Source organism: Pelobates fuscus, chromosome 10 (assembly GCF_036172605.1).
Source record: "Pelobates fuscus isolate aPelFus1 chromosome 10, aPelFus1.pri, whole genome shotgun sequence".
In the NCBI taxonomy this organism is placed as follows: domain Eukaryota; kingdom Metazoa; phylum Chordata; class Amphibia; order Anura; family Pelobatidae; genus Pelobates; species Pelobates fuscus.
Window position 1 is genome coordinate 65,429,586 of NC_086326.1, and position 13,036 is coordinate 65,442,621.

Here is a 13,036-nt window from a genome sequence, read left to right on the forward strand (position 1 = left end):
GCAGAGAGCAGACGAGAGGCATCAATGCAGTTGGGGTTGTGTTTTGGTATATTGAAATCCCCAAGTATAAGGGAAGGAGTGCTAGATGAGAGGAAGTGGGGAAGCCAGGAAGAAAAGAGCTCAATGAATAGCCTAGGATGACCGGGGAAGGGGGGGGGGGGGGGGCGGAGGGGGGCGGTAGATGATAGCAAGTCTTAAAGGAGTGGGTTTAAATAGGTGGATAGTGTGAACTTCAAAAGAAGAAAAGGATAGGGCAGGGGGAGTTATGATTGGTTGAAAGGGGAGAAAATGATGCCTACATCACCTCCTTTACAGTTGAGTCTGGGAGTGTGAGAGAATTGAAGTCCACCAAAACACAAAACGATGAACTGTAGTAGTTATGGTACTTAGAGTGCCCTTTTAGAAAAGGTTTAAAGGCAGTCATACTCATATAGCATAGTTAATATTTCTTCTGAACTACATTTCCTGTAATGGTTTGCAAGCCAAAGTCTGGTTATAGTAGTCAAATAAAATATGGAGAGCTAAGTTTAGTATCCTTAGTGCACATCAACTCGTAAACTCTCATTCCTCGGTAATATCAGCAAAGCTCTAAAAACACATAAAATTCCACATGAAATAAGGTTTTTTGATAAGTCAGCTTAAACCGTTGAAAAGTGAATATAATAAAATTTGAGCAGCTACTGTTATATGATCCTAGTAAAACAGCACAGTGGGTCTCGTGCAGCTTATATAACAGCTTAAAAGATATGATAATGCAATCTACTTCCCCTCAAAAGATATCTTTATGCAAGAAAGACAAGCTTAATGCAAGATAGACAAGGTTAACTTATTGTACGAAGAAAAATGCAATGGAATCAATAAAACTTCTGAAAAGTCTGTGTGTTATGTGCTAATCAGCAGAAGCACCATCTGATAATTGGTTAAAATAGAATGGTCTCCTTGAGTTGCTCTATGCTGAAGAAAAGGCCAGTAATTCCAGCTTGGTTCTCTGATGTCTCCATAAAACACAGGGCATAGTGTGATTGTGTTACCAAACTAGATGGTGCTGTGCTCAGCTGGCTAGTGCATTCTCCCCCATAAAAAGTAAACGGAGTTGCCCTGGTGAGCTACTATGTCGAGCAGCTTGTTATCCTAGTTGAAATTGCAGATGTTGTAAAGAACTGACAATCTGCACCCGTTAAAATAATCGAACCAGAAAATTTCTCCATCTAAGCTATATTTTTCCATCTCTGATATTTTTGCATAATCTAAAGGTCAAGTGGTTTACAGGGAGTGCAGAATTATTAGGCAAGTTGTATTTTTGAGGATTCATTTTATTATTGAACAACAACCATGTTCTCAATGAACCCAAAAAACTCATTAATATCAAAGCTGAATATTTTTGGAAGTAGTTTTTAGTTTGTTTTTAGTTATAGCTATTTTAGGGGGATATCTGTGTGTGCAGGTGACTATTACTGTGCATAAATATTAGGCAACTTAACAAAAAACAAATATATACCCATTTAAATTATTTATTTTTACCAGTGAAACCAATATAACATCTCAACATTCACAAATATACATTTCTGACATTCAAAAACATAACAAAAAAAATCAGTGACCAATATAGCCACCTTTCTTTGCAAGGACACTCAAAAGCCTGCCATCCATGGATTCTGTCAGTGTTTTGATCTGTTCACCATCAACATTGCGTGCAGCAGCAACCACAACCTCCCAGACACTGTTCAGAGAGGTGTACTGTTTTCCCTCCTTGTAAATCTCACATTTGATGATGGACCACAGGTTCTCAATGGGGATCAGACCAGGTGAACAAGGAGGCCATGTCATTAGATTTTCTTCTTTTATACCCTTTCTTGCCAGCCACGCTGTGGAGTACTTGGACGCGTGTGATGGAGCATTGTCCTGCATGAAAATCATGTTTTTCTTGAAGGATGCAGACTTCTTCCTGTACCACTGCTTGAAGAAGGTGTCTTCCAGAAACTGGGAGTTGAGCTTGACTCCATCCTCAACCCGAAAAGGCCCCACAAGCTCATCTTTGATGATACCAGCCCAAACCAGTACTCCACCTCCACCTTGCTGGCGTCTGAGTCAGACTGGAGCTCTCTGCCCTTTACCAATCCATCCATCTGGCCCATCAAGACTCACTCTCATTTCATCAGTCCATAAAACCTTAGAAAAATCAGTCTTGAGATATTTCTTGGCCCAGTCTTGATGTTCTAGCTTGTGTGTCTTGTTCAGTGGTGGTCATCTTTCAGCCTTTCTTACCTTGGCCATGTCTCTGAGTATTGCACACCTTGTGCTTTCGGGCACTCCTGTAGCCCATGGAACAGCGCAGTCAGGGGAGTGGGCCTTGACAGAGCCAGGAGTAGGCAGGGGAGTAACCAGTTAAAGGGGCGTGGTTATTGGTAAATGGGGGTTGGACAATAGGAGTATATTAAGCGGCCATTTTATGACTAAGGGACATTTTAACTAAACTGACACTTACCTGGTAATTGTCCCTCCCACCCTCCCTGTTGTTTTGGAGTTCCCGTTTGGTCACAGCGGCGGGATAGGGCTTGGGTAATTGGAAGGTAGGAGGAGTATAAATTGGTTAGGCTGGATTAAACTGGAGTGTGAAATGGTTTGTGGGTTCGAGCTCATCGGTGGCTCCGAACCAGGTGGTGTAGGGGGGTCTCGGTACACCCCTACAGTTAAAAAAGTTATGGATATGGGGCCTCTTTGGTAGGCCATGTGTTATGTGTTATTTGTTATTTATAATGTTATTTATTGTTATTGGGCGGGGTCATTGCCAGGGGTAATTTATGTACGGTGGGGGGTGGAGGTATATTTACTTTTGTGGCAATGACCCCAATTTGTTACCTTGTTTATAATAATAAATAAAGCTGTGGACTTTTTTATTCCAACAGAAATACGGTGTCTGTAAGTTATTGGGGGGTTGGGGTAAACAGCGCACCTGCCGAATAATCGACTGTGCGCATGTCAAGTGATGTTGCAGCTCTGAAATATGGCCAAACTGATGGCAAGTGGCATCTTGGCAGCTGCACGCTTGACTTTTCTCAGTTCATGGGCAGTTATTTTGCGCCTTGGTTTCTCCACACGCTTCTTGCGACCCTGTTGACTATTTTGAATGAAACGCTTGATTGTTCGATGATCACGCTTCAGAAGCTTTGCAATTTTAAGAGTGCTGCATCCCTCTGCAAGATATCTCACTATTTTTAACTTTTCTGAGCCTGTCAAGTCCTTCTTTTGACCCATTTTGCCAAAGGAAAGGAGGTTGCCTAATAATTATGCACACCTGATATAGGGTGTTGATGTCATTAGACCACACCCCTTCTCATTACAGAGATGCACATCACCTAATATGCTTAATTGGTAGTAGGCTTTCGAGCCTATACAGCTTGGAGTAAGACAACATGCATAAAGAGGATGATGTGGTCAAAATACTCATTTGCCTAATAATTCTGCACGCAGTGTATAAATATTTCCCAATGCAGCTCAATTAGAAGTATTTGCGAAGCAGGTTCTCTAAGTAATAGTGTGCCTCCTGAATTTAGTTCCAGTGAGCTAAACAAATACGGAAGTAACGCCAATTGCATGATTGACAGGGGGTGTAACAATGTTGATTTAGAAATATGCCAATTTCTATTGACATCTGCACTTTTTGTAAAAATAGGAGACACTCCTCAGCTAATGCTCTCAGCCAATGACTGGCCATCCTTGAGAAAAATGTTTTAGACACTAACCAATGAATAGATGCCTCTTCCTATTTAAACCTTCACCACTGCTAAAACAATCTAGCCCCCAGCCCCCCTAAATATAGTATAATCTTACTTTTATTCCAGTCAGCTGCTGCTGGCTCTGCCTCTGATCTGCCTCCTTGGCTGACATCAGAAGTTGTGATCTCAACTAATCACAATGCTTTCCCAAAAAGAAAGCATTGGATTGGCTGAGAGCGTCAAGGAGGCAGATCAGAGGCAAAACCAGCACAAGCCAAACACATCCCTGGCCAATCAGCATCTTCTCATAGAGATGCATTGAATCAATGCATTTCCTTGAAGAAAGTTCAGAGTCTCCATGCAGATGGTGGAGAGACTGAATGTCATTACTGCACACTGTGCAGCGCGGCCCCAGGAAGCACCCCTAGTAGCCATCTGAGGAGTGACTAGTGGAGTTATCCCAATGCTGTAATGTAAAGACAATGTTTACTGCAAAAAGCCGGAAGGGAATGATTATACTCACCAGAGCAAATACAATAAGTTGTGGTTGTCCTGGTGTCTATAGCGTCCCTTTAATTAAATGTTTCTGTTTATCAATATTTTTCTATCTCCTCTATTATCCTGTTATTCTCTACTTGCCCTTCTGTTTGGATGGATGCATACAGACTGAGTTTCAGTCTGGATGTCCCCTTGTTTGTGAAACAGCCCTGTTAGTATTTGATTTAATCCTTCCATTGGCCGAAATACCAGAACATTGTTTAACCCCTTAAGGACACATGACATGTGTGACATGTCATGATTCCCTTTTATTCCAGAAGTTTGGTCCTTAAGGGGTTAAAGGAGATGAATTGCAGGAACCCTTAGCATCATCAAATGGGTTAAAAATTTACTTTGCATAGCTTTTCTTTATTCTTTCCAGCATGAGAACAAAAATTCAACTTCTTTGGAGGTACCAAGATCTGAAAATAATAGAATTTACTCTTTGACAATAAAGTGAGCAATGTATTTGGAAAGCACTTTATGAACAGTAATGATTAGGTGCCAATCTCCATCTAATGATGGACTTAGCAAGCATGATAATTCAGGTTAATTGAAGACTTAATCCAGTTTAACCAGTATTCAAGCCAGTGGCAACTAATTCCACATCAGGGTGTGAATACAACAGTTGTAAATCCCAGAGTGTGATAGTTATTAAATTGTCTCATCCAAGTTGTGAACCTATGTGGCCATTAAATGAGTTGAAACACAAGCAGGCTTGACTAGAGAAACCGTCACATCTGATAATGGTTTCTTTGAATTCAAACGATCTACAATCATAAGAGTTCCCTAGTTTGCTACAACAGTGCTGAGCGTATCCCAAACATACTTGCACACCAGTCCTATATGGGCAGTTTTCACAGTTCTTCCGTAAAAAAATCTAGAAATCAGAAACCAAGTTTAAAAAGTTATGACAATATGTGCAGTTTTATTATGGGAACAAAAATTTTTTTATAAAGGTTGGAAGGGCAAAAAGGGTGGGCTTGCAGGGCAGATCTATTCATTATTTTGTATAAAACATAAAAGACTGTTAGAAAGACACATAGCATATGTAACTGTAACTAACCTATACAGCGCAGCAAACAAATTGGCGCCTGGCGTATATATATATAAAAAAAATAATCTAAATCTGTCATAATTCTATCATATCTATGTCTGTCTGTATATTTATAGTAATGTGAAAAAGGCCTGTTTCTAGCACTTGTGAACTAACTCAATCACAGTGCATACTCAAGTATACACACACGTACAGAGCACGGTACCTTAGGTCACAGTGTGATATTTTAGGGTAAAGTTACTGAAAGTTTCTGGTACAGACCTGAAATTGTTAATTTACAAGCACTCTAATTATTGGTTGACTTTAATTCTATCTCTGGTGGGCAGCGCTATGCGCACAAAGCCACCTGCATTGCTCTTTTGACTGTATACCTTGGCATGACACTGAAAAAGGGATGCTACCTGCCTATGTATACTGACCTTGATTGACGTTGGACTTTGCCTAGCTTGCTTCCTGTTCTGACCATTTACTTGACTACTACTAATGAACCTGAGCTTCCCATCTTGGTCTTTTTAAAGTAGACTAATCTTGAGCTGTGAAACCGGTTTATTTACCTGCCCAGACATGCTTTCTGTCCAGTCCTGTGTGCTGTCACATCAGGGCAGCAAGAAACCTAGAAAATATTGATAATGCATTACATAACACTGTAGTGGTTATGGTTCCAGGACTGCCCTGGCATCCTCCCACAGTAAGTAGTCAACCATTCAATAACAGTTTGACTACTTACCTGTGGTCAACCGGACGCCTGTTGGCTCTTCCGCTGGAGCTTGGAGTGTTCCGTTAAAAAAGAATAATAATGGGGTGCGCCAGGGCGCCTCTACAATGTGCTGTAGTGTTTATGGTCCATGGCGTATTCCTTTACTAATATAAACATTTATAGACCCTGGGAAGGTTATTGTTTCCCTCGGTCATAGTAAGTGATGGCTGAAGGGTAATGACAAGATAATACAGTAAACTGAAATTTATTGAAGCTCTGTATTGTGACATATTTGACAAAATACTTGCTTTGTCTTATCATATCCATATCAATATCAATGAAATTCTGTTAGACATATATATATATATATATATATATATATATATATATATATATAAAATTCACACACATACTTTTTTCTTGAAAGAAAAACAATATACTGTTAGGAACACATACATGTATTCCCAACGTTATAGTGTTCCCCTGCGTATGTAGGTATCCCCTATGTAGATGCTCCCCCATTACCTTGTATCGTGCAACGTGTTGGTCTATGTGCCGAAACTCTACCTCCTTGTCTGAGATCATCAAGATCCCATAGGCAAACATTGGCAGGCTAGTGCGCATGCACAGCAAAATGCCACGCTGTGCCAATCACATGGTCTCTATGAGACTATCTAAATGAATAGCAGAGTTTAACTATTGGGGCCAACATCCTCACCCCATGCACTCATTCCACTGTAATGTAAGTATTCCCAAGACATTCTGGCAGATTTGATCACATGTTCTGGTAATTCTACAGTCACAGAATGCTCTGAAAACGAAATACTTTATTGGCATTATGTGTTAATTTTTTGTGCTTCTAAGTATACAGTATATTGGAGAACTAAACAGATATAACAGGGGTTTTGCTTACAAATTGTGTGTCTTAATATTATGAGGATTTTTTTTTTTTTATAAATCAACCCCCCTCCCACAAAAAAAGATAAATAGAAATAAATCAAAACTGCATTGAAACAGTATTATATACAAAAGTAATATGTTTTCTCTCAGCAACGTGCATTATTATGATTAATTGGTAATACTTTATCTTGGTTTGGAAAACTAGCTATTGGCTGGCCCCAAAAAATTAAATATAAAATAAATGAAAATCCCTGTTAGACTTGGCTGCCTTGCAATATATCTATACTGAGCCCATCCCCCACTGTTAAAGGGATACACAGAAAGGCCTCTCACTTTTTTTTTTCCTTCTTCGTGCAAGAGGAAGAGAGGGAAATGAAGTGCAGAAAAAAAAAATAAAAAAAAAATGACATTTTGCAAAGTCTCTCTCCCTCCTCCCCGCCCCCCATAGATCACGTGACTCCCCCTCCTCAAGAAACGGAAAAATAGTCCCTTAAAACACGCGTAACGACACAAATATACTCTTCCTCGCTGTGGGGATAAAAATCCTTCCACATTCCTCTTTTCTGTAAAAAAAAAAAAAATGTCCCCCCCCCCCCCCCCGTTTGCTCTCTCTTGTGAAATAAACAGTGTCCGGGTCTGTCAGCCCCCCATTCACCGGCGCAGTGTGTGGCAGGCAGGTGTGAGCTCTGCGGTGAGAGGGTTTGACAGGACGGGAGCCGTTGGCGGATGATGTGGCGCGGGGACTATATTGTGACTCCGCGGATTGGTTTTGATCTCTGTGTGAGTGAGTGTGGTGACTGGTGAGGTAGGCGGAGGGAGATGCAGTGGAAGGAAGGTTAGATTGCTTATCCGCGGAGGGATACCCAGTGCCTCTTCGCTGCCTCTCTGAGGGAAGCCATGATGGGAGTCTGAGCGTGCGGCTGTGGAGACATGAGAGCTGGCAGCGGGCGGGACCCTGCACGCGGCACCCAGGCGGCGGTTTAAAGCGGAGCTGCTCGTCACCGGCAAGCAGAGCGGCAGAGAGCGGCGGGCGGAGGGGACACGGAGCCGCTGGCCCTCAGGATCAGGAGGAGGGGGGCACGGAGCTAGTGTCACCCGGGGGAAACGGCCGCAGGATCCTGGGACTCGGAGAGAGGAGACCCGGCAAGGACTGCGAGAGACCGGCCCTACATCACCCCCCCCCCCCCCAGCGGCCTCAGAGTGAGCCGCCAGCCCCGGACTGAACAGACCCCGCTAGGGGAGTAGCACTAGGCCGCAGCCCCCCTTCCCGGCCAGACTCTGGCCTCCCCCGGCAGCCCCCGCAGCAGCAGCAGGAGGAGGAGGAGGGGGAGGAGAACGGAGCTGAGCGGCCGGCCAGAGGAGTCCGACCACGGAGCCGGGGCCGCTGCTGCCCCCTTACAGCAGCAGCAGCACCTCTCTGCCCCCCTGTCCTTCTTCCCCACCCCCCGGCTCCCCGACATGACTGCCATCATCAAGGAGTTCGTCAGCAGGAACAAAAGGCGATACCAGGAGGATGGCTTCGACTTGGACTTAACCTGTATCCATTTTATATTTATTTATTTTGGGGGGGGGCTTTTATATGCCTCTCCCCCCCCCACCTCAATCCTGGTTGTCAATCTGGAAAGAATAAAAGGAGCCTGTCATCAAGCGTGTGGATGGATAGAGGGCATTGAGGGGAAAAAAAAGGGGGGGGGGTGTATCTGGATGGATTGGGGGTATCTGGATGGATTGGGGGTATCTGGATGGATAGGGGGCATTGGGAAAGGGCTGGGGGTATCTGGATGGATAGGGGGTATTGGGAAAGGGCTGGGGGTATCTGGATGGATAGGGGGTATTGGGAAAGGGCTGGGGGTATCTGGATGGATAGGGGGTATTGGGAAAGGGCTGGGGGTATCTGGATGGATAGGGGGCATTGGGAAAGGGCTGGGGGTATCTGGATGGATAAGGGGGCATTGGGAAAGGGCTGGGGGTATCTGGATGCATAAGGGGGCATTGGGAAAGGGCTGGGGGTATCTGGATGGATAAGGGGGCATTGGGAAAGGGCTGGGGGTATCTGGATGCATAAGGGGGCATTGGGAAAGGGCTGGGGGTATCTGGATGGATAGGGGGCATTGGGAAAGGGCTGGGGGTATCTGGGTGGATAAGGGGGCATTGGGAAAGGGCTGGGGGTGGATAAGGGGGCATTGGGAAAGGGCTGGGGGTATCTGGGTGGATAAGGGGGCATTGGGAAAGGGCTGGGGGTATCTGGGTGGATAAGGGGGCATTGGGAAAGGGCCGGGGGTATCTGGGTGGATAAGGGGGCATTGGGAAAGGGCCGGGGGTATCTGGGTGGATAAGGGGGCATTGGGAAAGGGCCGGGGGTATCTGGGTGGATAAGGGGGCATTGAGAAAAATATGGTATTTGGAGGGGGGGGTCGGGGGTATCGGATGATGGGGAAAGAGGAGACAATTGGGGGCAATCTGGATGAGGGAAGAAATATGGTATTGGTTGGGATTTGCTTGGAGCCCTAGTCACGGGGGGGGGGTCTATTAAATGGAATGCTGGGGTATAGTGCTACAATTCAGAAAGGAAACCAATTAAGCGATTTTATTTATAGTGAGGCAGTGGTTCTTTTTGTCTAGTCAGTAAAACGGAAGAAAAAGCTGTGACAGTAACAAGTTTAAGTTAGATGTCCCTAATGTGACATTTAAATGTTAAGCAAAATATGTATTTAGAATTTTTCTTTTTTTTTTCTAGGAAGGATACATTGAGATTTTCTCTAGTTTTTAAACATGTCCTGGGTTTTTCAAGTATGTCCTGCAGTGTAGCACATTAGAATGGGTATTGGTGCAATAAGCAAAGTGCTGTTGGTTTCCATGGTAGTTGCTACCCATTTAGCACATTGCCCCAGAATGGCACCTGTCTGGTCTCTGTTCTCTTGATAAATTAACCCCACCCCCGATTCTGATGCAGGTTTACAGGTTGAGGGGAATGATGCTTTGAAGTTTAACACCCAGCTTTTGTAGCAGTAGTGATACATCTGGATTTGCCCAACTGTCTGCTGCAAAATCCCTATTAATCTGTGGAAGACATATCCAGCTATTCACGTCAGGATAAGCTAATCTAGCTGCAAAATCAGTGTTGCCCCCAGGTAGTTTTATTACAGGTTCTCTGGGTACAGCATATTTAAAAGAAATATGATTTGGAGCTATGTATGTTTATGCACATAGGGTTTTTTCACTGTTTGCCGCCTTGAAAAAATGTTGGTTCATATGCTCTTTAAAAGAACAATTTGCATCTTTTACATGGTACTTTGTGCTTCAAAGAGTAGGCTTGAGTGTAATTTAATGAATTTAAAATTTAGCTCTATTCCAATGAATGGATCAGTCCCTGCACCTGTTTATTATATTATGCTAAAAGTATTTCAGTAAGTAAATTTAAAGACTTTCATTGAAATACCCTATCTATATAGTGTAGTGGGTTTAAACTGGTTACTCAAGCACCAAGCCTTTCTTTTTTTTTTTTTTTAAATTCTTTATTTTTGAGTGCATAAGGAAGATTAGCATTCACATGTACGCGTGCCATGCCACAACAGCCGGCACCAAGCCTTTCTATGTGCATTGGAGACCCCTCTGACTTTGGGGAGTGTCTAATTAAGATGAATGAGGTTATGATGAATGAGGTTATTTTGAAATTGAAGCCACATAGAGAGGCAGAGTACTGTTTGACTGTTTGGTAGTATAACATACCTGTTTAGAACTCTATGCAAATTTGCACATATAATTTTTTTTAACACTTAAACATTGTGTTGAGTTGTAATGATTTGTTGATTTGTATTGTCAACAAAAAATGTGGCCAAAGAATATTGTAATGCCAAGATTTAGTCTGACATAACTTTTATGTACCTTATTTATACACCGTGTGATTAGTTATTTCACTTTTCCTATGGGTTAAAGGTTCTGTCTTTAGAGCTAGACTTATTTAGCGTCTGTTGCATAGAAAGGACTATTTTGGTTGCATGTTATTTTCTCCACACTCCTTTTTAGCTTTCATTCTGCAGTTTGGTTATCAGTTCACCAAGGTTGTTATGCGTGAATAGTACTATTGTGTGTGTGCAGAATTGTTGTATGTCAGTGTTTGTCAAATATATGTACCAGTAATTTATCACTGTAGACCCTTCACTATTTCTTGGGAGTTGTGGTTTACTGGGTGTGAAGGTGAAACTGCGCAATTATATAGTCAATTGGTAGGTACTTTTAGTAACCTCCCGGAAATGATGGCTGGATACTTCCTGAAGGCATTGAGTAAAATGCAAGAATGTGGCTGGTCCTTTTGTATTACGCTCTGCAGCACCTGCGCAATTTTCAACACTTTTTTTTTTTGTGTGCAATGAATCTTCTTTTACAGGCCCTTTTTTTTTTTCCTACTTCCTTTCTCTTATGGCCTAGGTACAAGTGCCCTGTTGCCAGAGCAGCTGGAAATGTTTTTTGATTTTGAACAAAAATCTGACTGTGTTTGGATTCATTTTATATCCGCAACCTGCATTGTCATGGCTTGCGTTTTAGCAATATAAAAAGTTCTTTAATGGTCTTCTTTTTTGTATTACATTAACTTCACAATTGTCATTATTTGGTCAAAATTCACTGCTGAGTGTGCGTTGTTTTTGGTGAAACGCCTACCTATTTCTAGGCCTCAGTTTCTCTTGTCACATTTTGTTAAACATACTGTAAAATTAAGAGGGCACATTTTAATGTTGACAAACTTTTCTAAAGTGCCACATATTTGATAGAATTGTGCAAAGGACTGCCACCAAATGTAATTGTTAAGTTTAGACCCAATAGAAGTATAGGGTATGGGTCCTGCTTGGAGCTTACAAGACTCTTAAGTTAAATAAATGTACATATTCTGCAAAGCATTTCTATGAGAATATAACAAAATGTAGGTACATTACTGTACAATGGAATGTATCCATCATTGATGAGCATAATTTGCATGTTGTGCACGGTTTACATTTTTTTTTTTTCACCTTAAAGCAAATATTATCAATCATCCTAAATTGCATGAGTTTTTAGTTGCATGCAGTTTAAAATGCTGTAATCTTACCTTTTTAATAATGGACTAGTTTTTTGAAATACTCTGCATTGCTTTGGGATGAATGGAAGACAAAAAAAAAATCAATCAGAGCAAATCAATGCAAGCATTGATACAGCCTATCTGAACCCATGCCAGTTCAATTTTACAGCATTTAAAAGTAAATGGGGATTCCAATCTCTCTCTATACTTAACTTACTATGCTATTGATATTGCACTTAAGTTGGTTTCATGTATGTCCAGGGTTTCCTTTTTGGTATTTAATTTCCTTTAAGAAATCCCTGGTGTTTTATCTTCTGACTAATTCACATTTTCTGACCTGGTGTAATGCACATTAGAATAATTGTCACAGTTGCTTTAGCCACAATGCCACCCAAGATATTTCAGTAGCACAGTACTAATGGTTTGATTAATGTATAGGAAAATCCTGTGTGCATTAATTATACTTACAGCGCATAAACTTTTGTCTAGTTTTTCATTGGTGATCTGATTCTTAATAATTTTGGCTGATCCCGGTTTCTAATATAGTCTTATGGACCAACTATGTGCAAACTACTTATGCCTATATAACGGTTCATATACAGCACTTTTAGTTAGAGACTTTATAAAATATAGCAATTATTCCTAGAATGAGTTATAGAGTATATAATTCAAGCATTTCAAACTTGCGGTCCACCTGCCCTGGGGCAACTTTGTGTTGTGGCTGGTCGCAGTCACAAGAAAGGAAAGATATTTCCTGTCTGATTCTTGTCTTCCCTCCCCCGGCCAATTGCGTGCTCCTGGAGGCCAGTCACTCCCCCTTCCCTCCTGCTCGCAGTGCCAGAGGAGTGTCTGGCCTTCTTGAGCAAAGAGGAGCAGGGCTGTAACTGTCGAATGGGGCAGCTTATCTTAAGGTAGGGAAAGAGGGGCTTGGGGGACCTTCCTGTGTAGTGTGTTAAATTGGGGAGGGAGGCATTGTATTAATTTGAGCGATGGGGGTAGGGCATTATATATAGGGGAGGGAGTGGGCAGTGTAATAATTTTAGGGAGGGGGCCAGCGTATGAAATTGGGGAGAGAC

The 13,036-nt window shown here is 42.2% G+C and overlaps 1 protein-coding gene across 1 annotated transcript in view; it reads left to right on the forward strand.

Moving 5' to 3' along the window:
- The first annotated feature begins 8,167 nt into the window (after positions 1 to 8,167).
- The window catches only part of PTEN (phosphatase and tensin homolog), an 86,663-nt gene continuing 81,794 nt past the window's right edge, over positions 8,168 to 13,036 (forward strand). The window contains exon 1 of the mRNA XM_063435047.1: positions 8,168 to 8,444. Coding sequence (XP_063291117.1) covers positions 8,366 to 8,444 — 79 coding nt within the window. The 5' untranslated portion in view covers positions 8,168 to 8,365. The remainder of the gene's footprint in view (positions 8,445 to 13,036) is intronic.